Source organism: Corylus avellana, chromosome 8 (genome assembly GCF_965113065.1).
Source record: "Corylus avellana chromosome 8, dhCorAvel1.hap1.2, whole genome shotgun sequence".
Taxonomy (NCBI): domain Eukaryota; kingdom Viridiplantae; phylum Streptophyta; class Magnoliopsida; order Fagales; family Betulaceae; genus Corylus; species Corylus avellana.
The window spans coordinates 2,760,924-2,780,522 of record NC_142497.1 but is presented as its reverse complement, the minus strand read 5'-3'; the positions used below and the strand labels follow the sequence as shown (position 1 = coordinate 2,780,522).

At 35.4% G+C, this 19,599-nt stretch overlaps 2 protein-coding genes across 6 annotated transcripts; both read right to left on the bottom strand.

Annotated features, from left to right (window-relative positions):
- Window positions 1-593: 593 nt before the first annotated feature.
- TTN9 (titan9) lies at window positions 594-6,150 on the bottom strand. Of its 4 annotated transcripts, none has more exons than XM_059574483.2 (9): window positions 6,027-6,150; window positions 5,683-5,730; window positions 5,298-5,367; window positions 4,407-4,497; window positions 3,960-4,021; window positions 3,257-3,510; window positions 3,140-3,173; window positions 2,926-3,057; window positions 594-1,110 (listed from the first exon to the last, which is right to left on the bottom strand). In XM_059574483.2, exons 2-9 carry the CDS (start codon window positions 5,728-5,730, stop codon window positions 920-922), a joined length of 882 nt encoding a protein of 293 aa, XP_059430466.2. In that variant the 5' UTR covers window positions 6,027-6,150; the 3' UTR covers window positions 594-919. The 4 variants fall into 4 exon arrangements, with proteins under 4 accessions (XP_059430466.2, XP_088375297.1, XP_059430467.2 ...); XM_088519171.1 differs by lacking the exon at window positions 6,027-6,150 and adding an exon at window positions 5,813-6,014; XM_059574484.2 differs by lacking the exon at window positions 6,027-6,150 and adding an exon at window positions 5,865-6,014.
- A 1,101-nt stretch (window positions 6,151-7,251) lies between these two features.
- Window positions 7,252-19,599, bottom strand: ALB1 (ALBINA 1). 2 transcript variants are annotated; one of them, XM_059573916.2, is made up of 15 exons: window positions 19,300-19,599; window positions 17,632-17,810; window positions 16,426-16,510; window positions 16,033-16,349; window positions 15,824-15,947; window positions 13,765-13,857; window positions 12,933-13,028; window positions 12,296-12,430; window positions 11,756-11,959; window positions 11,350-11,505; window positions 10,997-11,104; window positions 9,180-9,314; window positions 8,688-8,846; window positions 8,205-8,325; window positions 7,252-7,650 (listed from the first exon to the last, which is right to left on the bottom strand). In XM_059573916.2, the coding sequence occupies exons 1-15, from the start codon at window positions 19,555-19,557 to the stop codon at window positions 7,565-7,567; spliced, it is 2,256 nt and encodes a 751-aa protein (XP_059429899.2). In that variant the 5' UTR covers window positions 19,558-19,599; the 3' UTR covers window positions 7,252-7,564. The 2 variants fall into 2 exon arrangements, with proteins under 2 accessions (XP_059429899.2, XP_059429900.2); XM_059573917.2 differs by having other exon boundaries at window positions 11,756-11,956.

The following is a 19,599-nucleotide window of genomic DNA, read 5'->3' as shown; positions in this document are numbered from 1 at the left end:
TGAATTTCACGATTATTTTCAACTGAATTTTATAATAGATTTATCCCGGGATATATATATATATATATATATATATATATATATATATATATATTTTCCTTTTCTCCATAGCGCTGAAATGTTGATGATATCATGCACAAACAAGCAGATATCATCAACATTTCATTTCTTTGGCCATTAATTTTTGTCAAACCAAAAGCATGATATGCCTGCAGCTGATTTTTGAGATTATTATTATTGTTATAATTATTATTGCATTAGCTTGTTTGGAGATAACATGGGAATGTAAAGAGTAAATTCAAAAGAAAAAAAGAAGAAGCATATTTTCTCTTAATTAGATGGATGAATTAATTAAAAATGCCTCTGTAGAATTTCTCAGCTGCATCAGAGAAAAGAAGGGGCAACTTCGGCTTGAAAGATTATTATCTTGAATTTACTGCAAGAGGTGAGTTAAGGCTTTTTGTTACAGTTTTCAGAGCATACAACTGAATCCACTTGCCACAATATAATGAGCAGCTGTTATGTTATGATGGTTCCTAACCAACAAAGAAAAGGACTTGCATGAAACCCTAATATTTCAATTTCAACACAAATTCTCATTCGCATATCATTCACTACCTTTAAATTATAAAGAAAACCCAATCCTTGTATGAGCAAGTTGTACATTGAATACATTCTGAGATTTTTTTTTTTTTTTTTGAGAAAATCATACGGCTAACCAATAATACCCATGAATCATAGGATTTTTACATATAAGATCTTTCAGTTTATAACAAAGTGCTTACTTCCCTGGTCTAACGCAGAAAGATGGTTAGATCAGCCTATTAAGTCCATTGCCGCAGCCGCTGATTTACAAGGACTTGCAGGATTTCAGATTTGTCAGAAACATCAATCTAGACTGAGATTGGGAAGAGGGCCACTAGTGGTGCAGTTTGATAACACGGGAAACCCTTTCAAAGAAGACTGGGCACATACTTGTGCTGAAAATAATGACTTCCCTCATCCATTCTGGTGCTACTCTCTCAAATGTCCCCAATGATAAGACACGGTACAGCAGTTGTGCTTCCTCTCCAGCTGCTTTATTTACCCATGTTAGACTGAATGAGTACCCTGATATGACAATGATCAGAAAGTACTGTTCAATATGTAGTAACCAATCCATGATATGCTTGAAGCCAAAACTGAGTTCTACTAAGAATTCCAATTAAGCCGATATTGCCCAAGAAATACTGACTGAAAAACTCTGCCTAGAAAGCAACATGCCAACGTGTGCAGAAAGTTAAATTGTGGGAGGTCTTAGAGGCTCGAGTAGACACAAATAAACAAGCTTTTTTTAGCTCTATATTGGGTATGTGTGATACCAATATGACCATTCTTATTTGAACCATAGTTTTTTATTTGAATTTTTATCATGCAGACATCCTTGATTTGAACATTAGTCAAAATTATGTCATAGACACTTCTTTGGTGTTTTCTAAAGATAATATTCTTTTTCCATAAGAAAAAAGGTTGCATCGTAATGCTTGAGGTATGGCTAATATGCGTGTAGGAGAGCCCAAGCAGTATTGGATATGTTCTTTCTTTTTTCTTTTTTTCTTTTTTTTCTTTTTGCTTTGGGAAAACACAACTCACGTACTTTATAGGGTTGAACCTGGACCCCATCTTCCTTCCCTTGTGTATGGGGAAGGAGAGCCATTCAATCCAAAGATCAATGGCAAAAGTATATACTTTACAACATTTTTTTCCTAATAATGATGTGTTTATGATGTATCTGACAAGTTTCAAGGGATAAGGACATAAGTTTCAACAGATTACGTCTTTAGAAGCATTCAACAATTGATTAAGCCCCTGCAAAGTCAAAGAAGCAGATGGATGCAAATCCAGAAGAGGAAAAATCTGCTTGAAAAGACTGGAGCATATGCCAAAAAAAGGATCAGATGTGTTGAAGTGCTAAGGGATGACACCAAAATGAAGGAGGAAAATGTTTATCTCCAAATAAGACCTCAATCACCATGGTAAATGCACATCATAATGCATGACGTGTTCTAGCAACCCATAAACAAACTCTTTTGCTAAGTAGATTTAAAGTACTAATCCAGTACCTAACATAACTGTTTATCTTTTATGTATCAAAATAGGTGGAAGGAAATATAAAACTATCAACACATTCACCCATTTCTACAGTAAATATGAAATTTCTGTCTTCATTGCAATTAGGCTGTGGAAGTGCAAGCATGCACGTTGGCTGTTGATGAGAATCATTTCAGGTAACATGGAGAGATTGGAGTTCATGCTTATGTTGGCAGTGTTTTAGAGGATACGTGTGCTTTTGTCTGCACTACTGTTGTACCTTTGGGTAGACCAGTCGTCATCCCCTGGGCCAGCAGTTAGGATGGCCCACAGGGTGGTTAGGGATGGGTATAGTAGTAGTCTAAATGTAAAGTGAGGCCTAAATTGGTGGCAGAGGTGATTTTGAATGAGGGGGGAGTGGTGGCGATATTTGAAGGGAAGACAGCCACTAAAGAGAGGATGGCAATGCACGTGATATCATGGCTGGGGAGGTGAAATGCAACACTGTATATGACCAGTAACTCCGCTTGCATAGTCGTTCTAAAGAAATTTGTAGTTTTTTAGGTCTCTTTTTTTGGTGAGTTAAGTGAAATTGGGGAAAACTTTTAAATTTTTTGAAAAACTTGTGGTATTGAGCCATTTTAAAGACTTAGCGTATGTCTAGTTAACGGATGTGGACAGAAGGATTACATTGATTGTGATCTACAAGTATGAAGTAAATTGACCAAATCAAAACTTGAGAGACCAAATTGGCTACAAAACCAAACTTGCAGGACCAGTTTGTAGTTTAGCCAAAGAAATATTGGTACACCAAAGTCAAGGAATTAAAATAATAATTCCAGATTGATGAATTACCACTTGATTGATGCAGGGCTGAGATACACATGCCTTCAGTTTGATTAACCGCTGATAGTTTCATGCCCACCAAATACTCAACAAAAGCTTGAAAGAAGCAGTTAGCAGAGCCGCTTTCTTTGAGGGCACCGCCTAAAAAATACTATCAATTCATAAGGTAAACCAAAAACATAATGCCATGTAAAATATCAGAGAATTCATTTCCAACACCAACCTGATGCGTCAATAGTTCTTCTACAGCATTCCGGCTGGATGGTTACACAAAAGTGGTCAGAAAGAAAAAGATAAATCAACAATTTCCGCTCAAAGTATGCAGGATTAACTGATATACCTGCTGAACATTTACAACAGCATTACTGTACACAGTTTCCTTGGACGAGTTTTTTGCCGCTTCTCTTTGCATGGCATCATCTTGACTCACAGAGCCAGAAAGCCTGCTACGTTTTCTTGTCATTATTCTGGATGAGCTATTGGACACTTCCGATATAACTTGTGCATTAACGTTTGCACCATCCTTTATACTACCCAAAATTCCCTCCTGCTGTAGCTTTTGGAGCTTTTCTAATTCTTCAGCAAGAGCTTTATCTGACATAAATTTATCCTCTTAATGATGAAAGGGAATTGATCGACAGTCAGAATAAAGATGAATTGATTAATCATATGACAGACATATTACCATAATTACTAACAATTAAGGTTTACAACAAACTTTTGTTTATTTACAAAAGTCAATTGAAGATTCATATGGGCTGAAATTTACTAGTTTCTTTTTAAAGAAGAAAAAAAAGCCCCCTTTAGATGTAGTCACATCAAAGCAGTACTTTTTTCTTTTTTCCCGGTAAGGAAGTATTCATTAAACAAATAACAATACAAAAGCAGTATTTTTTTCTTTATTCCGGTAAACAAGTATTCATTAACGTTGTCTATGCTGAAACAACATTAAGAAACGCCATGATGCAAATGCTAACACACCAAACTAGTAAGCCAGTATAAGAGTTACAAGCAGCACCAATTAACCAATCCAGATGTCTTACTCTTCTGGCTCTCTTCCATTAAATTTTTTTGGTAGTCAGCAAATTGTTCATCATTGGTGGACCTGAAAATGAAAGTAACATATATTTTAGATTCTGTTATCATTAGACATACTAAACGTACCTGAAATTGGAGAGGGGAAAACTATAATTGAGAATTTAAATTCAAATGTATGTATTATGTCTCGAATCTGGATCTAATTTGTATAATAATTTAGTTGCTGCAATATTTTTTCTGACAGCAACCCAACAATCAAGGGGCTGGGACCATGTACAGCTTGTGTGTGTGCGTATATATTCACCACATGTCAATGAAAGAAATATCAAGGTTTCTTCAACTTTACACAACATTTGGGCTCCACCAAAAGTTCAATAAGTGGTACTTAAAAAGAGGGGGCAAACAACAATACTAAGCAAAGCAAAAATTTAACATGAAGTAGGAATGCATGCCTGATTGAAGCCACTTCATTTCTCAAGTCATCAATCTGAGCATGCAATTGGTCATTTTCATTTCTTAAGTGTTGTATCAGCTCCTCTGCAGCTGCAACAAGCGAGGAAATTGTGATGAAACAGTTTACTTCATTAGAAGCTTAAAGCTTGAGCTTTAACTTTTGTGACTGTAATAGCAGTGCAGTAGAGTACAATTGATGACGACTGTTATTAGCTTCAATCAGCTTAACAGGGTTCTCTAAGTTTAAGTGAAAAAGAAAAACCATACTTTATAGGGTTGTTTATGCCCAAGCCGATAGCAAGGTACCCTGCTTGATCAAAATCACTAAGTGAATAGAAAACTGAGAAGGAACCCATAGTTTTGACCAACGACTCATCAAACTGATTGAGGAACAGAAGAACAACAATACCAGAGACAGTTCCAAAAATCCATGTCGGTTATGGAGGACATTTGCTAGTGAGCTAGAATTTGAACCAAGATACAAATAGAGCGGCAAAGGTTTGTATGCCTATCCCAAGTAATTGCGATCTAAAAAAACTCACACAATTTTTACCATTCAGATGTTTTATTTTACAGTTTCACAAAGCAATCAGGCCTGAACAACCAAGAGACCACATGCAAATGTTCCAGAAAAACCTTCTACAAGTGGATGTTTTCAAGCATAAGTATGGGATCCAAGTTCAGAATGTATGACAAATTTCGTTACAAGAAGTATAACCATCCTGATGTTCAATTGGTATACCCAGAAAAAAAAAAAAAAAAAAAAAAAATCATAACACCCAGCTTTTAAATATAGCAGCAGAATCGTGACGGTAGACTTGAGATGGTCACAAAAGAAACCATAAAAAAAGGGGCCAATGCACGGAGAGTATAAACGGGAAAATACATACCATTCACACAATTCACAAATTTTATTTCTTGATCTTTACTTAGCTTATCCAATTGAGACCATTTCTCTGTCTGCAAAAAAAGGAATAAAGAAAAAGCATGTGTAAGGGGAGAAAAAGGAAAAAGAAAAAAAGAACTGTATATTTTATACTGTGTGGTTCTTAAATATGATAAAAAAATCAATTGCCAACTAAATTGGTTTCCCATATTCTTAAGAACCAAAATAAATAATCTTAAAAGACTTCAAACAATCTAACCTCACAAAATTCTCAGTGACCAAACATAGCATTATAATATAAATGGATACTAAGCATATAAACAATATCACATTAGTTAATTTCTACAGTACAAAAGGAATAGAAAGAAAAGTGAAGAGCTGTGAGACACCTTGAGTTTAGTGTACTTATCGTAGAGCTTCGAATAGAGAGCTTCCATCTGCCAAGAAAAGAAAAAAAAACATTTTTCAATTTATAAAGGAAGATAACAATTACTGGATTTCGTTTAAAATAATTATAACTTCTGAATTCGTAGCAACAAACAAATTCTAAGAGCCCCCGAGTCTCGCATACATCAGGAACCGTAAGCCCTATTTGGTCTCGGTTACTTCGGTTTATAAAGCAAATGACGGAAAATGAGAAGATTTCTGGGCAGCCAAACGGAAGGTAATGGGATGAGAGAAAAGGTAAAAGAAACCCTAGAAGTGTTGAAACATTAAAGCCAACGCGAATTACCTCTGGGTGTGAGTCTGATTGTGAGGCGAGAAAGCGCGCGACGAAGGAATTTGAAAAACAGAGAGAGTGAGCGAACTCCAAATCGAGTGGCAGAGGGAGAGAGAGAGCGCCTTGGGTTTCAAAATTCGAAATCACTCTCAACAAATAGGAATAACCCAAATAACTCAAAGTTCACTCTTTTTTTTTTTTTTTTTTTTTTTTGGGTAAATTATATTTTTCTTTCATTAATTACTATTTAAATTCTTATGTGAAATGATTAAATTATTTTTTTTTACATGAAAAAAGTCTCAAATGTTTTTATTTAAAAAGATAAGACTTTTACAGAAGGATAAAGATCCACAACAATTAAATACTCAAATTATTAGACAGCTACCCTAAGAGGTTCTATGTAGGACTACCATAGATGGCCGAGTAGCCGACCAGTTTAAATTTTATTTGAGCAGATGGCCAATCAAAGAGTAATTTACTTTCTGTAAAAGTAACTCAGTTGTACAAGGTAAATGGTTATTTTACTTATGACTAAATTAAAGTCTCAACTATTGTTGCAAGCTACAAGTCTTGTACCAATCTTCTCACATGCTTTTTCTTCATCCTTCCAACTGGTTAATAAGATTGTGATATTGTATATGTTTGTGAAATTGGAAGGCTATAATAATGATGTAATTTGGATACTAATTTATAATCTTTAGAGAATGAAGTTATGTCTCGAGTTGTTTACATTGAATATAAGGTACTATAAGGTACTCTGAAATGCAACCGAACGCCTATGTAAATTTGAAGAGGAAACTTGAATATATTATGAGTTGAGAGTATTCTGAACTTTTATTTTACTTTCTTATGGACTTGTACTTATGATATGATTATGTTATTTGCAGCAATCTAAAGTCAAGGAAATTGTTGGTACGCTAAAGCCCCACGTACCCGTCGATTGCACGATTGTGCAATTAGTGTAGTGGTAGCAATCAAAGAGTTAGAAGGGCTTGTATTAATTTTATAATTCTGTCATACGATTATCATATAACTATCATCCTATTAGGATTTGTTAGAAAATTTTGAGGAAATATATATATATATATATATATTTTTTTTTTGGCTATGTTTGAATATGCTATTAAATAAAAGCATTAGAAGGGAGAAGCGTACCTAATCTATAAGGCAACTAGATATCATCATTTAGGTTGGAATTCAAAGGAACAGAATAATCAGTAAGAATGTGAGTCTCTCAGTAAGTCAACCTTCAACCTTATGATTCTACATGTAAATAGTAAACAACTTTGCTTGATAAGAAGTGAATTCAGGATTACCCCCACTTCCATTATTCTATACTTCGAATAAATTTAGCAAAAACATCAAGAAAGTGCCACTATCACTCACAGTAACAAAACTAAAACTTGGGAAGATTACAACAAAAGAAAGGATTTTACCAAGGGGGCAAGGGACAGGTGGAATAAATTACACAATTATATGTAAATAAAAGGTTTGGTAGTAAAACAACGCAATTACAATTTTGTTAGCCAAAAATAACACTTTTACATGGTTCATGAGCTTTTTAAGGCTGATAATGCTTCTCTAGTTGCAGCTGAGATTACGGCATCTGAAGCATTTGGCAAGTAATAATATTTTCCTGCAGAACAAGGCTTTGAATGAGCTTAAATAAGACAAAATAATTACACACAAGAACACCAAGATTTGCTTGGTTCTCAATATGAGGTATACCTATCGGCAGAAACGATCACGAAGAAATTCACTATCAAAGATGAAATATAAAAACAGTGCAGAGAAAACTATCCAGAACTTAAAGTCCTAATACACCCAAATTTCACTCTCTCACACAACAAATATTTTTTCCCAAAGGAAAAAACATAAGTACAAATGTCTCTTTTGTTCAGGACAAACAGTGGCTGGCTTTCTTTTCTCTCTCTTAAGGCTTCTCCAAAAGCCTGAGCAGTGCCTCCAAGAAGAAAGAAAATACGCTCTCTTCACTCTTTGTTGTGCGTTGCTTATTTTTCCTCTATTCTATCACGCGGCTCAGTGTTACAAACAAGAGTCTCTTTTATAATGAATGAAGTAGGTGGTTTAGGTTTAAAATAGAAAAGCTCAACCCATGTGGTAAAATATTAAAGCTACATCTGACATACAGTCCAGATTGAAGAACATTGAGTGTTCAAGTAAACTAACCTTGAGCGACTCTTGCAACCTCCTTGGCAAAACCAGTAGAAACAAACTTATTTTCAGTGTCAATGACAAGAAGGGACATGCCTGTTTTGTATATTTTGCCAGCCACTTCCAGAATCTCATCCTTCATAGAGAAAATAGAGATAAGAGTTACCATAAAGTCAAATTCATTGCAAAAATCTTGAATCCAACTATGCAAAATTTGTAAGCCAGTTATCTTTTTACACAAGATCTGCAAATCAAGGGGTGGCATTGGAAAGTTCATGGTTTCACATGCAAGATTTAATTGATAAGCAATTAGAAAGCTAAGGAACTTTGGAGCATTTGATACCAAATATTCTCTACACAAGTTTTTAAGCAATCTTAGCAAAGATGGCCCATTGTCATCTAATGGTAAAAAAGTTTAGCCGAGACAAATCCAAGTCCACTAGCATGTCGGCACTGTTATTACTTTGCCATGTGTGCAATTAGTGTTAGAAATTTTACCTTCAACTCTTGTGATGAAGGTCTTGGGGCATCAGTAGCAGCACCTTCAGGGTCGGTGGATCTTTTCAATGATATATTGGCTCTACCATCAGTTATTGCAACAATCATTATGCGTCCAACATCACCACTCTTCTCTGCATTTAGGCCTACCCTGACAGCCTAAGCAGATTTAAGTTTAAAGAAAGGTCAGTTAATATTGAGAAACATAGCCGTACATAAAAGGGAAAAAAAATAAGGAAATTAAGAATTATATGGTTCCAAAAGTCAAGACGATTATGATAAAACTAAAATTGTACTTAGAGTTGGAGGCACATCTGCAATAAATTACAGATGGAGAATGGGAATATGTGTTTAGAGCTGTGTGCTAGGGATTGGAAACCTGTATGTCATTCTGGTATTGTAAGGACAAACATGGTTTCCAGGACAGAGATGGAAGTAATACACAATATCCATTAAATGCACCTGTAATCAAAAGGTTTACCAAATTCATACCGTGGTGAGACCATGAGCCAGGGGAGAACCTCCACCACATGGAAGTCTCTCGAGACGTTTTCTTGCCATTGCTATTGATCTAGAAGGAGGCAGGAGAACTTCAGCAGAGTCTCCGCGGAAAGGAATGATCGATACCTAGTTAACATTACGAGTTGAAACATTAGAATGGTTGCAATCATAAAAATAGACATCAAAGAATCTTATTATGTATCTTTTCATGGTTTGCTAACTAGCTGAACACTTGCTAAATTAAATAAATATCAAATAATATATTTTGTGGGCAGAAAATTGACTTAAATAATGTATTTACAGTTGAATAGGGAGTTGCAGTAGACATGGTAAATTTAGTTGTTGTTATAACTATGATATGTTTCCAATATTGTGGTAAGGTAGAACAGGATATAGTGTATTGCAAACTTTGAACATCCAAAATACTGAAGATTAATTCCCGATCTTGTCCCACATGTGGAAATCTTCTACCATTCACCATATTGTTTTATGTAAAATGCATATACATCACGACATCTATATACAAGACATCCACCATTTGTACCAGACAGTTGTTTTGCTTCACTAAAGTTTCCTTTCAATTTCATTTCAACATTAATTATGTCACCAATCAACTAAAATCACCATCCTTGCCTTTCAACTGTTATCTTAATATCAATGTTGTTGTATAAGCCCTCCATTATACTTTGTTGCGTATGAAAGCTACACTTATCAGAACATCCAAGGACCATGCCCAATGAGTACCAAGGAAGTTTTTTTTTTTTTTTTTGAAAGAAAATATAAGACCAAAAAACCACACAACAGTAACACGAGATATATGAAATTAGCCTTTGGCCTACATCCATGGGCAGTTGGCATGCGAAGACATTCACTATTAAGCTTGGAGAGTACAACATCAATGGGTGGGGCTGTAAATGAACTGAGTTGTTTATGAATAGCTTGAGCTCAACTCATATAAGTTTGACTCAAGCTTGGTTCGTTTTAATATACGAGTCAAGCTCAAACATAATTATTGCTCGAATATTAAACTTGGCTCAGCTCGGTTTAAGCTCGTGAACAATGTTCATCTAAACTCGACTCGACTCGTTAAGCTCGTTTATACATACAAACACACACACACACAGTGGTATAAATATATTAACATATATTATATATACATACATATATATACATGCCTCTGCCAGCACCCTCTAATTTGGTGCTTAAGCCGCTTTATGCAGCCCTTTTTTTGGCTTTTGCCCAAGATTTAGAGGACCAGGTTGATTATGGTCCCTTTGAGATCATTTATGGACCCATTTCCTATTTTCTGTTTCTTTTTCAGCATTGTCTCTTTCGTTGGGTCTGTTATTGGGGAGCTCACCCCTTTTTCAGTTTTTTGATTCCTTGTACCCGTTCCTTATTTGCTTAGAAAATAAAAAAAAAAGCATTCACCCAAAACAATGGTTTCTACATTTTCCAGCAACTAATTACTGACATAAAAATTATTTGAAGCATATTCTCATTATTTCCAGAGCATGGCAATCACAACATTTAAGTTTTCTTTTTGTATACTTTATGTCTGTATTTAAATAGAATGAAGAAAAGGACTCCTGTGCATAGTTACATGTCAACTATTTCGTAGTATAAACTCTGTTCATTTCTTTCCTGCTGTTCCAAGCAATCATAAGGAAACTCTTATAAGAAAATAAGAATCGTATAAAAATTTAGGTTTAAAGGTAGACTGAAAATAAAAATAAAAATGAACAAACAGCAAGCCTTTAATTTATGCAAACATGAAAGTTCATAAATGTATTTATGTTTCAAGTCACCTGATCCCTGCTTGTATAACTTTCTGCAAGTAGTTTAAGTGCTGCACCTTTTGCATTCTGCATTCGGTTCAGTGCCATGCTTCCACTTGCATCAACCACAAATATTACCTGCCATTTTTTTTTTCCCAAATCCAACATGTTAAAAGATTATTAGTGCTCACAGTAGAAATTTTTAGACCAATCATGCTTGACCATTATAAACTATCAGAAAAGAAGGTCCAATATTTTGAAATTGTACTGATTCTCAGTATGATACACTTGTGCCAAAACTGATAAGAATGAGTTTCAATGTTTATTTTTTCTGTCATAAAAGGTAAGGACAAATAAATGACATAAGGTTATAGTTTTACTACCAATGCTCCTGCTTTTCGTGCCATTCTCTTTGCTCTCATATCAGTTTTCTCCACAAAAACTTTCCTACCAGTTTGAGTGTTCTTCTCCTTCCGCAACTTTTGATATGGGGCAGCTGCTCTAAGGGTTGCATCCACAGCTAATCTCTTCACAGGGCCCTATGACAGAATAAATTTTGTTAAGAAAAGATGGACCAGTAGGAAAAAATTTCTTCGTAAACAGAATTTAAGATTTGTGAGACTCTACAAATAGACTTTTAACATTGAAGAATTGTTTTTGAAATATTAAGTAAATCCATTCAAGTAAACATTTAAAATGCAACTGGGTTGAAATATGGTGTGAAAAGAGAATAGCAGAGATGTTATGTCCCTTTTTAGCACGAGATTGAGTCGGCGAGGGAGAACTAACCTTTGGGAGCATTGGCTTTATATATCGGCCCCTGTCCTCTGAAAATATGACATTCTTTGCTCTCCCAGCCTTACCTCGGCGTCTCTGTGCTTGCTGTGCAAAGAAGAGAAGCTTCTCATCCACTAAACCCCCTTCCGCATCAAAGATGAACTCTTCAGGTATTTGTTCCTGCTCCTGTTCATTCTCTTCATCATTGTCGTCCTGCTTTGAAAGGGAACCTTCATGTTATACACAAACCCATACTTCACCTTAAATTTTGGAGTAGAAGATGAAGTAGAAGAGATGAAATATAGGAGTATGGTAAAATTAAATGATTACTAGTAATAATCAGTTAAAAGACAAAAAAAAAAAAGAAAAAAAAAAAGCACTAAATTTTTTTTTTTTTGACATAAAGCACTAAATTATTGTTGATAAGTAATCGGCAAATATCATTGAAAGTGTAAAGGTGCCCTTAAATACATAGAAAGTATACAAGAGGAAGCACCTAACAAGAACGAGCAAAAAAAAAAAAAAAACACTCTAAATTATGAAATAAGAAACCTCTTGTTCTTCTTCCTCCTCATTCTGCTCCTCAGATTCTTGATTTTGCGGAGGGGGTGGTGGTGGAGGCGGCTGATTTTGCTGTTCTGGTGGATTCTCATTGATGATTGAACGAGGAAGAATGACCAGTTCTACCTGTGGTAGGCAATATATCAGAACAGAAAGTTTGTGCATGTTTGCCCTGAAAAAACTATGATGCATATAATGACACATGGAAAACAGCAATGCAGTTTACTGCAAATGATACAAGGAAAATGCTTTAGGTCCTTATTAACCAATCCCAAGGTAGGAGTTCGAGCATATAATATGCTTAGGCCCCTTCCATGTTTCTTTCTCTTCATGCTGTGGCCGCAACACCATGTGTAGAGGAACATTTGGAATACAACTATTCTACTAGAACAAGTATTCATCTCCCACTAACAACAGTCTACACTAATATACTAATACAGAATTGCAACGGAAACAAAAGTTAATATTGATTTGTACAGCATGAGATGTGGGTCCCACAATATTTTTTTATCAAAGTACACATAAAGTATACAAGAGAAACACCTAACTAGAAAAAGGAAAAACTAGTGCATGCACATAACTTAAGGACAGAAAATCATGTTCATTGTGTTTTCAGAAGAACACTTACAGCTTTTTTCAGGTCATCTACGTTGACTTTTTCTCGTCCTTCTAAAGCAGCTAAGCATTTCGCAACGCGAGCAGCATATAGCTCAGCTCTGTGTCCCTGTAGTATATAATAGCCATTTAACAGGTATGTAATCGCAGTCCACATAGCAAAATCAGTTCAGTCATGATATAACATATGCAACAGCTTATAAATACATCTACGTAATCATGGACATACGAATACATGTATATGTACACACACAAGCACATACAAAATGGTATAATGATTAAGAAAAGGGTAAAATGTGCTTTTTAATATTTCCTTTCATTATTATTATTATTATTATTATTATGTTTTGGGAACTGTTATAATTAGCAACCTCCAATGTGGTGACCTGTATTCTTTTTCTAAATGTTATAATCACATTCATATATACATGATACACACGCACAAACATAGGAGGCAGTGGTATAATATTAAGAACAGTTCAAATGTCTTTTTAGTCATGAAAAAGAAGCATGGATATTTTCCCCTTTTTTGGTTTTATTATGTTTTTGTAACCAGTCTTATTAAATTATGTTTTTGTAACTGTTATAATCAGCACTCTCCAATGTTGTGATATGTATTGCTTTTCAGGGCATTAATCAAATGTGTTGAGCGTTTGGCCTTAGGGCTAGGTAAATCACTTCCTTCTCAATAGGGATGATCCTGAATGTGAGTCTCCCAAGTCCATCAGCAGGACGCGTGCATAACATACAGGCTTGGCTTATTTTATTTCATTTTTAACTCAAAAGGAATAAATGAAACCCATGTAAAATTTTATGAAAGTAAGGAAGAATTTCAGAGTCAAAACCTGGCAACCACCTCGAAGGGCTTCCATAACAAGGTACTTCAATTGTTCTCTGCTGATAGTAACATCCTTCAAATACTCCCTTGCCAAAATAATCTGCAATGTGTAAATAAATTCATTAAACCAATCTGTTGCTTAATAAAAGAACAATTATTAACTTGCAAGATGATGAAGTATCCTAATAACAATAATCATAGCATAAACTTGAAGATAATAAAAAGCTTTGCAATTCATTTTAGCACATCGACTGCCTGCAAAAATTATTGGTACTTGCAGCATAAATATTTATATGATTGTATCAAAGTCATCAAATTGTTCAAGTAAACTAAGTACCACAATTTAATCAAACTATCTAGTGGTTTGGAGGTAAGAAATTTGTTTTAAGTTTAACCGAGCTCTCATGGGAAAATGATTATGGCGTTATGCTACGAATAGGGAGGCTTTGTGGATATTAGTGGTGGAAATTAAATATGATAACATGAGGGGAGGTTGGTGTTCCAATGAAGTAGTAGGGCCCTTCGGAGTGAGAGTGTAGAAATATATAACGGGTGGAGAGTTTTTTTTGAGTTTTGTTAGATATGAGGTGAGAGATAGGTCCAAGATCAGGTTTTGGTATGCATTGTGGTGTGGGCACCAGCCCCTAAAGACAACTTTACTGGACTTGTTTAGTATTTCGTGTTGTAAGGATGTGTTGGTGGCAGATCATATGCAGTTCTTTAACAGAAATCGCCAGTGGAAAATATTTTTTATCAAACTAGTGCATGATTGGGGTGGATTTGGCAGCTTCTTTCTTTGAGCTTTTGTATTCTATTAGATTGACACAAGGAGGTGAGGATAAAATATGTTGGATCCCCTCCAAAAGGTGGAGTTTGAAGTGAGGTCCTGCAAATTCCCGATTCCCTTGGAAGAGTATTTGGAGAGTTAAGGCTTTTTGAGAGTGTCGTTCTTTCTGTGAATGACGGCATTAGGGAAAATCTTGACTTCGGATAACCTAAGGAAGATGAACATCATAGTGGTGGATTGGTATTGTATGTGCAAGAGGAGTGGGAAGTCCATTGATCATCTTTTTCTTCAACATGAAATGGCAAGAGAATTATGGAATTAGTTTTTCTGTCTCTTTTATGTTGAATGGGACATGCTCAGAAGGAGTTGTTGGCTAGTTGGACAGGTCAGTTGGGAAGCCATAACATTTTGGAAGTTTAGAGGATGACACATTTGTTCTTAATGTGGTGTATTTGGAAAAAGTGGAATGTAAGGAGCTTTGAAGATCGCGAGATTTCAGTTGTAGAGCCAAAGATTGTTATGCTCAACTCCTTTTATACATGGATAGCAGCGTATAGTAGTTTGCATTTTTCTAGTTTTTATGATTTTTTGGACTGTTGTTCTTCTTTTTCTCCCTAATAAGGCGTCTCTCTTGTATACTTTTTGTGTATTAGAGTTGCACCTCTCTATGCTTTCTAGTGAGATTGAATTACTTATTAAAAAAACTTCTTTTATTATATGTGAAAAATACTCATTCTGCTTGGACTGCCGACCCAAGTAGAATCAAGGAAGATAAATTTGTTTTAGCAAAGAGAGACATCAAAGCCATTTTTCAGTTTATGTCTACATCAAAGTAATTACCATTTTGTTATACACTACATAATACATGAATTTTATCATCCTAACACAAGTATGTGATGCTAATATTTTTTTTGATAAGTATGTGATGCTAATATATTAGATAATTGCCCTAGAATCTTAGAGAGCTATTCAAAAAGTTTGATGATGGGACATAAATTAATGCAGAGCTCGATACATTAATCTCTTGGAAAACGAATTCAATATTAACACCATGTTTCACCAACATTTTTTTGGGCCATTGATGAATAATCTATTTACACTCAATGATCACAAGAATATATTCCTCTCAAGTGAAACTTCCAGCAATTTCTTATTTTTTATTTACTTATTTATTTATTTCATTTTTCATTTTTCCCTGCCCCAGTAAAGCACCCTGTTCATATGATGGGGATAGGCAGGACCCCTCCCTCTTTACTAATTTATTTTATTGCACACTTGCCTGAGTTTTTGCAAAGTCTGTTTCTTCCTCAACCATTTTAAACACTTCAGTACTATGTTCTTGAAATTGTGTTGCAATTCGAACAGCTGCAACACGATCTTCAAAACTCATTGGAAGATCTGCGCTGCAGAGGAAGTGTGTCACAAGTGAAATGAAAAGAGAATCAAGGATAGCTAACTCATTCGATTAGTGAAAAACAAGGTTTTTACCTCAAATTAATTGCAATACGATCTAGTAAGTGCTCACGTACAGCACCCTCTTCTGGGTTATAAGTTGCAATAAGAAGTGGCTTGCATGGGTGCCTAAAGCTGATTCCCTCTCTTTCCACAGTATTAACTCCTTCAGTCAATACATTAAGAAGCAAATTACTAATACCCTCATCCAAGAGATTTATTTCATCAACATATAGAACACCTCTATGAGCTTCAGCAAGAAGGCCTGGCTGGAAAACAGTTGTTCCTGTTTTCACAGACTCCTCAACATCAACAGATCCAAGAAGTCTGTCCTCTGTGACTCCCAGTGGAATCTGTGGCATGAATAAACTAAGGCAATTAGGCAACAAAATTAATCTAAATATGCATGCCTTCTCTCACAAAAAGTACCTGAACAAAAGGAGATCTGATTATCTGAGTCTTAATATTACCAGCAGAATCATATTCCACACGTTCAGGTAGACCAATTTCCCACCTTCAAAAATTTCAATAGTTGTTATCTTGAAAGAAATAAATCTGTGTTACCATCATCGACTCATATTGGAGAAAACAAACAGAGAACACATTAGGTCAAAATGTTGTCATATTTACATCTTTTTGGCTTAAAGAATAATAGGGTTCTAACATTTTAGCTTAATAATCTTAGTGAGCATTTATTCTCAGAACGCTTGTGTATTGTTAACATTCATAGGTAAATTGGTCAAATTTGACAATATTACAACTTGAGGGGGAGTGTTGTGAAGGAGGAGAGGAGAATACAGAATATAGAATAAACAAGAGAAAGGACTCCAATGGCCATCACAACATTTTTTTTTTTCCTTTTTTACTAGCAAGATGTCTGGGGCAGAGGCTCTTTAAGCACCTGACTACTCCTTGGGCATGCGCAATACCCCTGTCCCTCACTACGAGTCATTACATGGATAAATCCTTGAGGATGGGGTCAAATAACCAAAACCACCCATTTCCAAGTGGTTGAATGATCAAATATACTAAAATATAAAGATCTAAGAGATTTCTGGTTTGGATTTTGAATTGTCTATCCACAAACAAACTCAAGTACACAATATATATCAATCAATTCGAGATTTAGTAAATATATATTTCAGAGTCAAAATTTTTAGTTGGGGGCAAAATGGGCAAGGATGCATAATATTTTTCAGTTGTTTCTGATAGCAAGGTTCCCATTATTGGTGGTTCAAACTTTTACACTGAAATGATAGTTGCCCAACAATCCATGGCATGCCATAACTATTTAAACAGAGATTCCCAACATATCAGCATTACAGGATTATGAAAAGAAAGGTACTAAAATATCTCCAAATGGTATCCGTACATACAAGAACTTTGAGCAAACAATAGGTTTATGAAGGCCTTGAATGTACAAGGTCATTATTCCAATGTGTTTTTTTCATCTTCTACAATGAAGTAGATTCCAATATGTTTTCAATCCTATATCATGAATGTACACAACAATTACAAACAAGTCAGATTTATATAATATTCCCTGGTGATTCATATACTCAAAAATTGGACATATAAGAAATATTCCTATCTCACTAATTCAAAAATTAACTTGTACGCATTCAATAACCTTACTCTTCCGGGCAGGCCGGATCTGCGTTTGCTATTGAACCAACAACAACATCAATAGGTGGTAAAATTTCATGTAACCCACGTGCCATTACTGTCTTGGCTGTTCCTCGCCTTCCAGAGATAGCAATACCTCCAATCTCACGGTCAATAGCCCCAAGCAAAAGAGCTGTTTTTATCGCATCCTGTAAAAGTAATTAATTTTCACAAAAGTAAAAAATAACGGAAGATTTGCTAATTAGCCAACATTACCTAGTCAACTAATTCCCAAACAGATGAATTAGAAATTTCAAAGAAAAAAAAAAAAATCATTTTCATAACACATATCTTAAGGCATATGCCGACATAAATGCAGCAATATTCTCACATATGCTTCCTCCAAGTATTTTATGATGCACAAAACAATCTGTGTTAGCCCCTACTTGTCAGTTGAGGGATGAATCCCATCTATTAATACTCTACAATTAATTTTGCAATGTCAATTTTTTTTCTCTTTTACGTGTAGCGCCAATAAATAATCAACAGTTGGGACATTCCTAAAGTTAAATGCACTCATTACGGATTTTATGCAATTGTACGTAGTTCTATCTGTCTCAGTTTTTGGGCTCATCCATCTCAAGTTTATTCACCTCTGCAAAAATAAATCTGAGACTAAGTCCTCACTTGGAGGCCCGACATTTCCCTCTATAAAGTAAGCTGGTCTAATTACCTTCATGCTCTTACTCTATCAGGAATGCGGACAACCCCCAAGAAAAGACTAAGAGGCATTGGAGATCACATAAACTTCTATAAGTATGCCCCCATTTTGAATACATAGCTCCAAGGAAAAGACTCGCAAATCACTCCCTCTTTATGAATGACCAAGAATGGAACCAAAAATGGCATCCAGCTCTTGCCTACTAAGATTAAAAATCACTTGAACTTAGTATATTTGTTTAATAGGCAATTATAACTTATACACCTTTCTGGGATTAAACCCGGTGACCCTTCTCTCAACCCGTAATTTGTGCGGGGAGGAGATGCCATTTGTTCCAATGACCATTGGCACTTGACCTTTATCCATTCTCTCGCTAACATTGCTTTCTATCCATTTTTAGTTTGTCTATATCTTTTCTATGATTGTAGCTCAAAATTATGTTCTTCTGACTTAAAACTCTAACCTCATCAACCAACATTACCTCACATGCTGATAAAACACCTCAAGGCACCTCATTCTAATAAATTCGAACGGATGAAGCTCAAATTTGAAAGCTAAATTAAATTCACTTGAAAGTAAAAAGCTTTTGTTTGCCTCACTAAAAATCATGCTAGTTACCAAACCACATAGGCAGCAAAAGCCGAAAAACGAGATCATACAATGTTTAACAGTCTAACCGAGTTGTCCTTCAGATTGTAATTGTCGGTAACAGTCTAACCCAGTTCCAGTTCGAGTTCCATTTCCAAGCATAAAACAACAAAATGGCAAAACCCATAAACTAATTCATAGAAAGATACAAAAAGTTGACAAACCAAAAGACCCTTAATCAAGAGAGATACACAGAAAGCAAGTAAAACCCACTTTCAGTTCAACCATAAAAACAGCAAACTAGAAAAAACCCATTGCTAATTCATGCACAAATACAAAACTAACAAACCAAAAATACAATTTTTAAGAGAGAGAAAGAGAGTTTGTACTTGGCCAACAACAGCAGCTAGAGGAAAGAATTGTCTTCCATAATAAGGAGCAGCATGATCCGGCTTCTCTGGGGCTAGTACCGCACCATTCCCAGAATCAAGCGCTGCATTTGCATTTGTGGAAACTGCACGGACACTGGGCCGGCGATGGCTGCAAACTCGTCTTGGGTTCAAAAGAAGAGGGTTTAATTTGAAGGTAGAAGAAGATTGGAGCTGAGAGATATATGTGCATGTTGGAGCTGAGGCCGTGAATGCCATTGCAAAAGAGAAAAGCTTGAGAGAGAGAGTGATGAGCTCAGC

Excerpts from the sequence above, each read along its gene's own strand:
- TTN9 (XM_059574483.2), bottom strand. The coding sequence starts at position 5,730 with ATGGAAGCTCTCTATTCGAAGCTCTACGATAAGTACACTAAACTCAAG. Across the intron at positions 5,368-5,682 it reads ATAAGTACACTAAACTCAAG|ACAGAGAAATGGTCTCAATT; the intron begins GTGTCTCACAGC and ends CTTTTTTTGCAG. Across the intron at positions 3,174-3,256 it reads CTGTTGTAAATGTTCAGCAG|CCGGAATGCTGTAGAAGAAC; the intron begins GTATATCAGTTA and ends GTAACCATCCAG.
- ALB1 (XM_059573916.2), bottom strand. The coding sequence starts at position 19,557 with ATGGCATTCACGGCCTCAGCTCCAACATGCACATATATCTCTCAGCTC. Across the intron at positions 13,029-13,764 it reads CCCTTCGAGGTGGTTGCCAG|GGACACAGAGCTGAGCTATA; the intron begins GTTTTGACTCTG and ends TATATACTACAG. Across the intron at positions 8,847-9,179 it reads TGGCTCATGGTCTCACCACG|GCTGTCAGGGTAGGCCTAAA; the intron begins GTATGAATTTGG and ends AAATCTGCTTAG.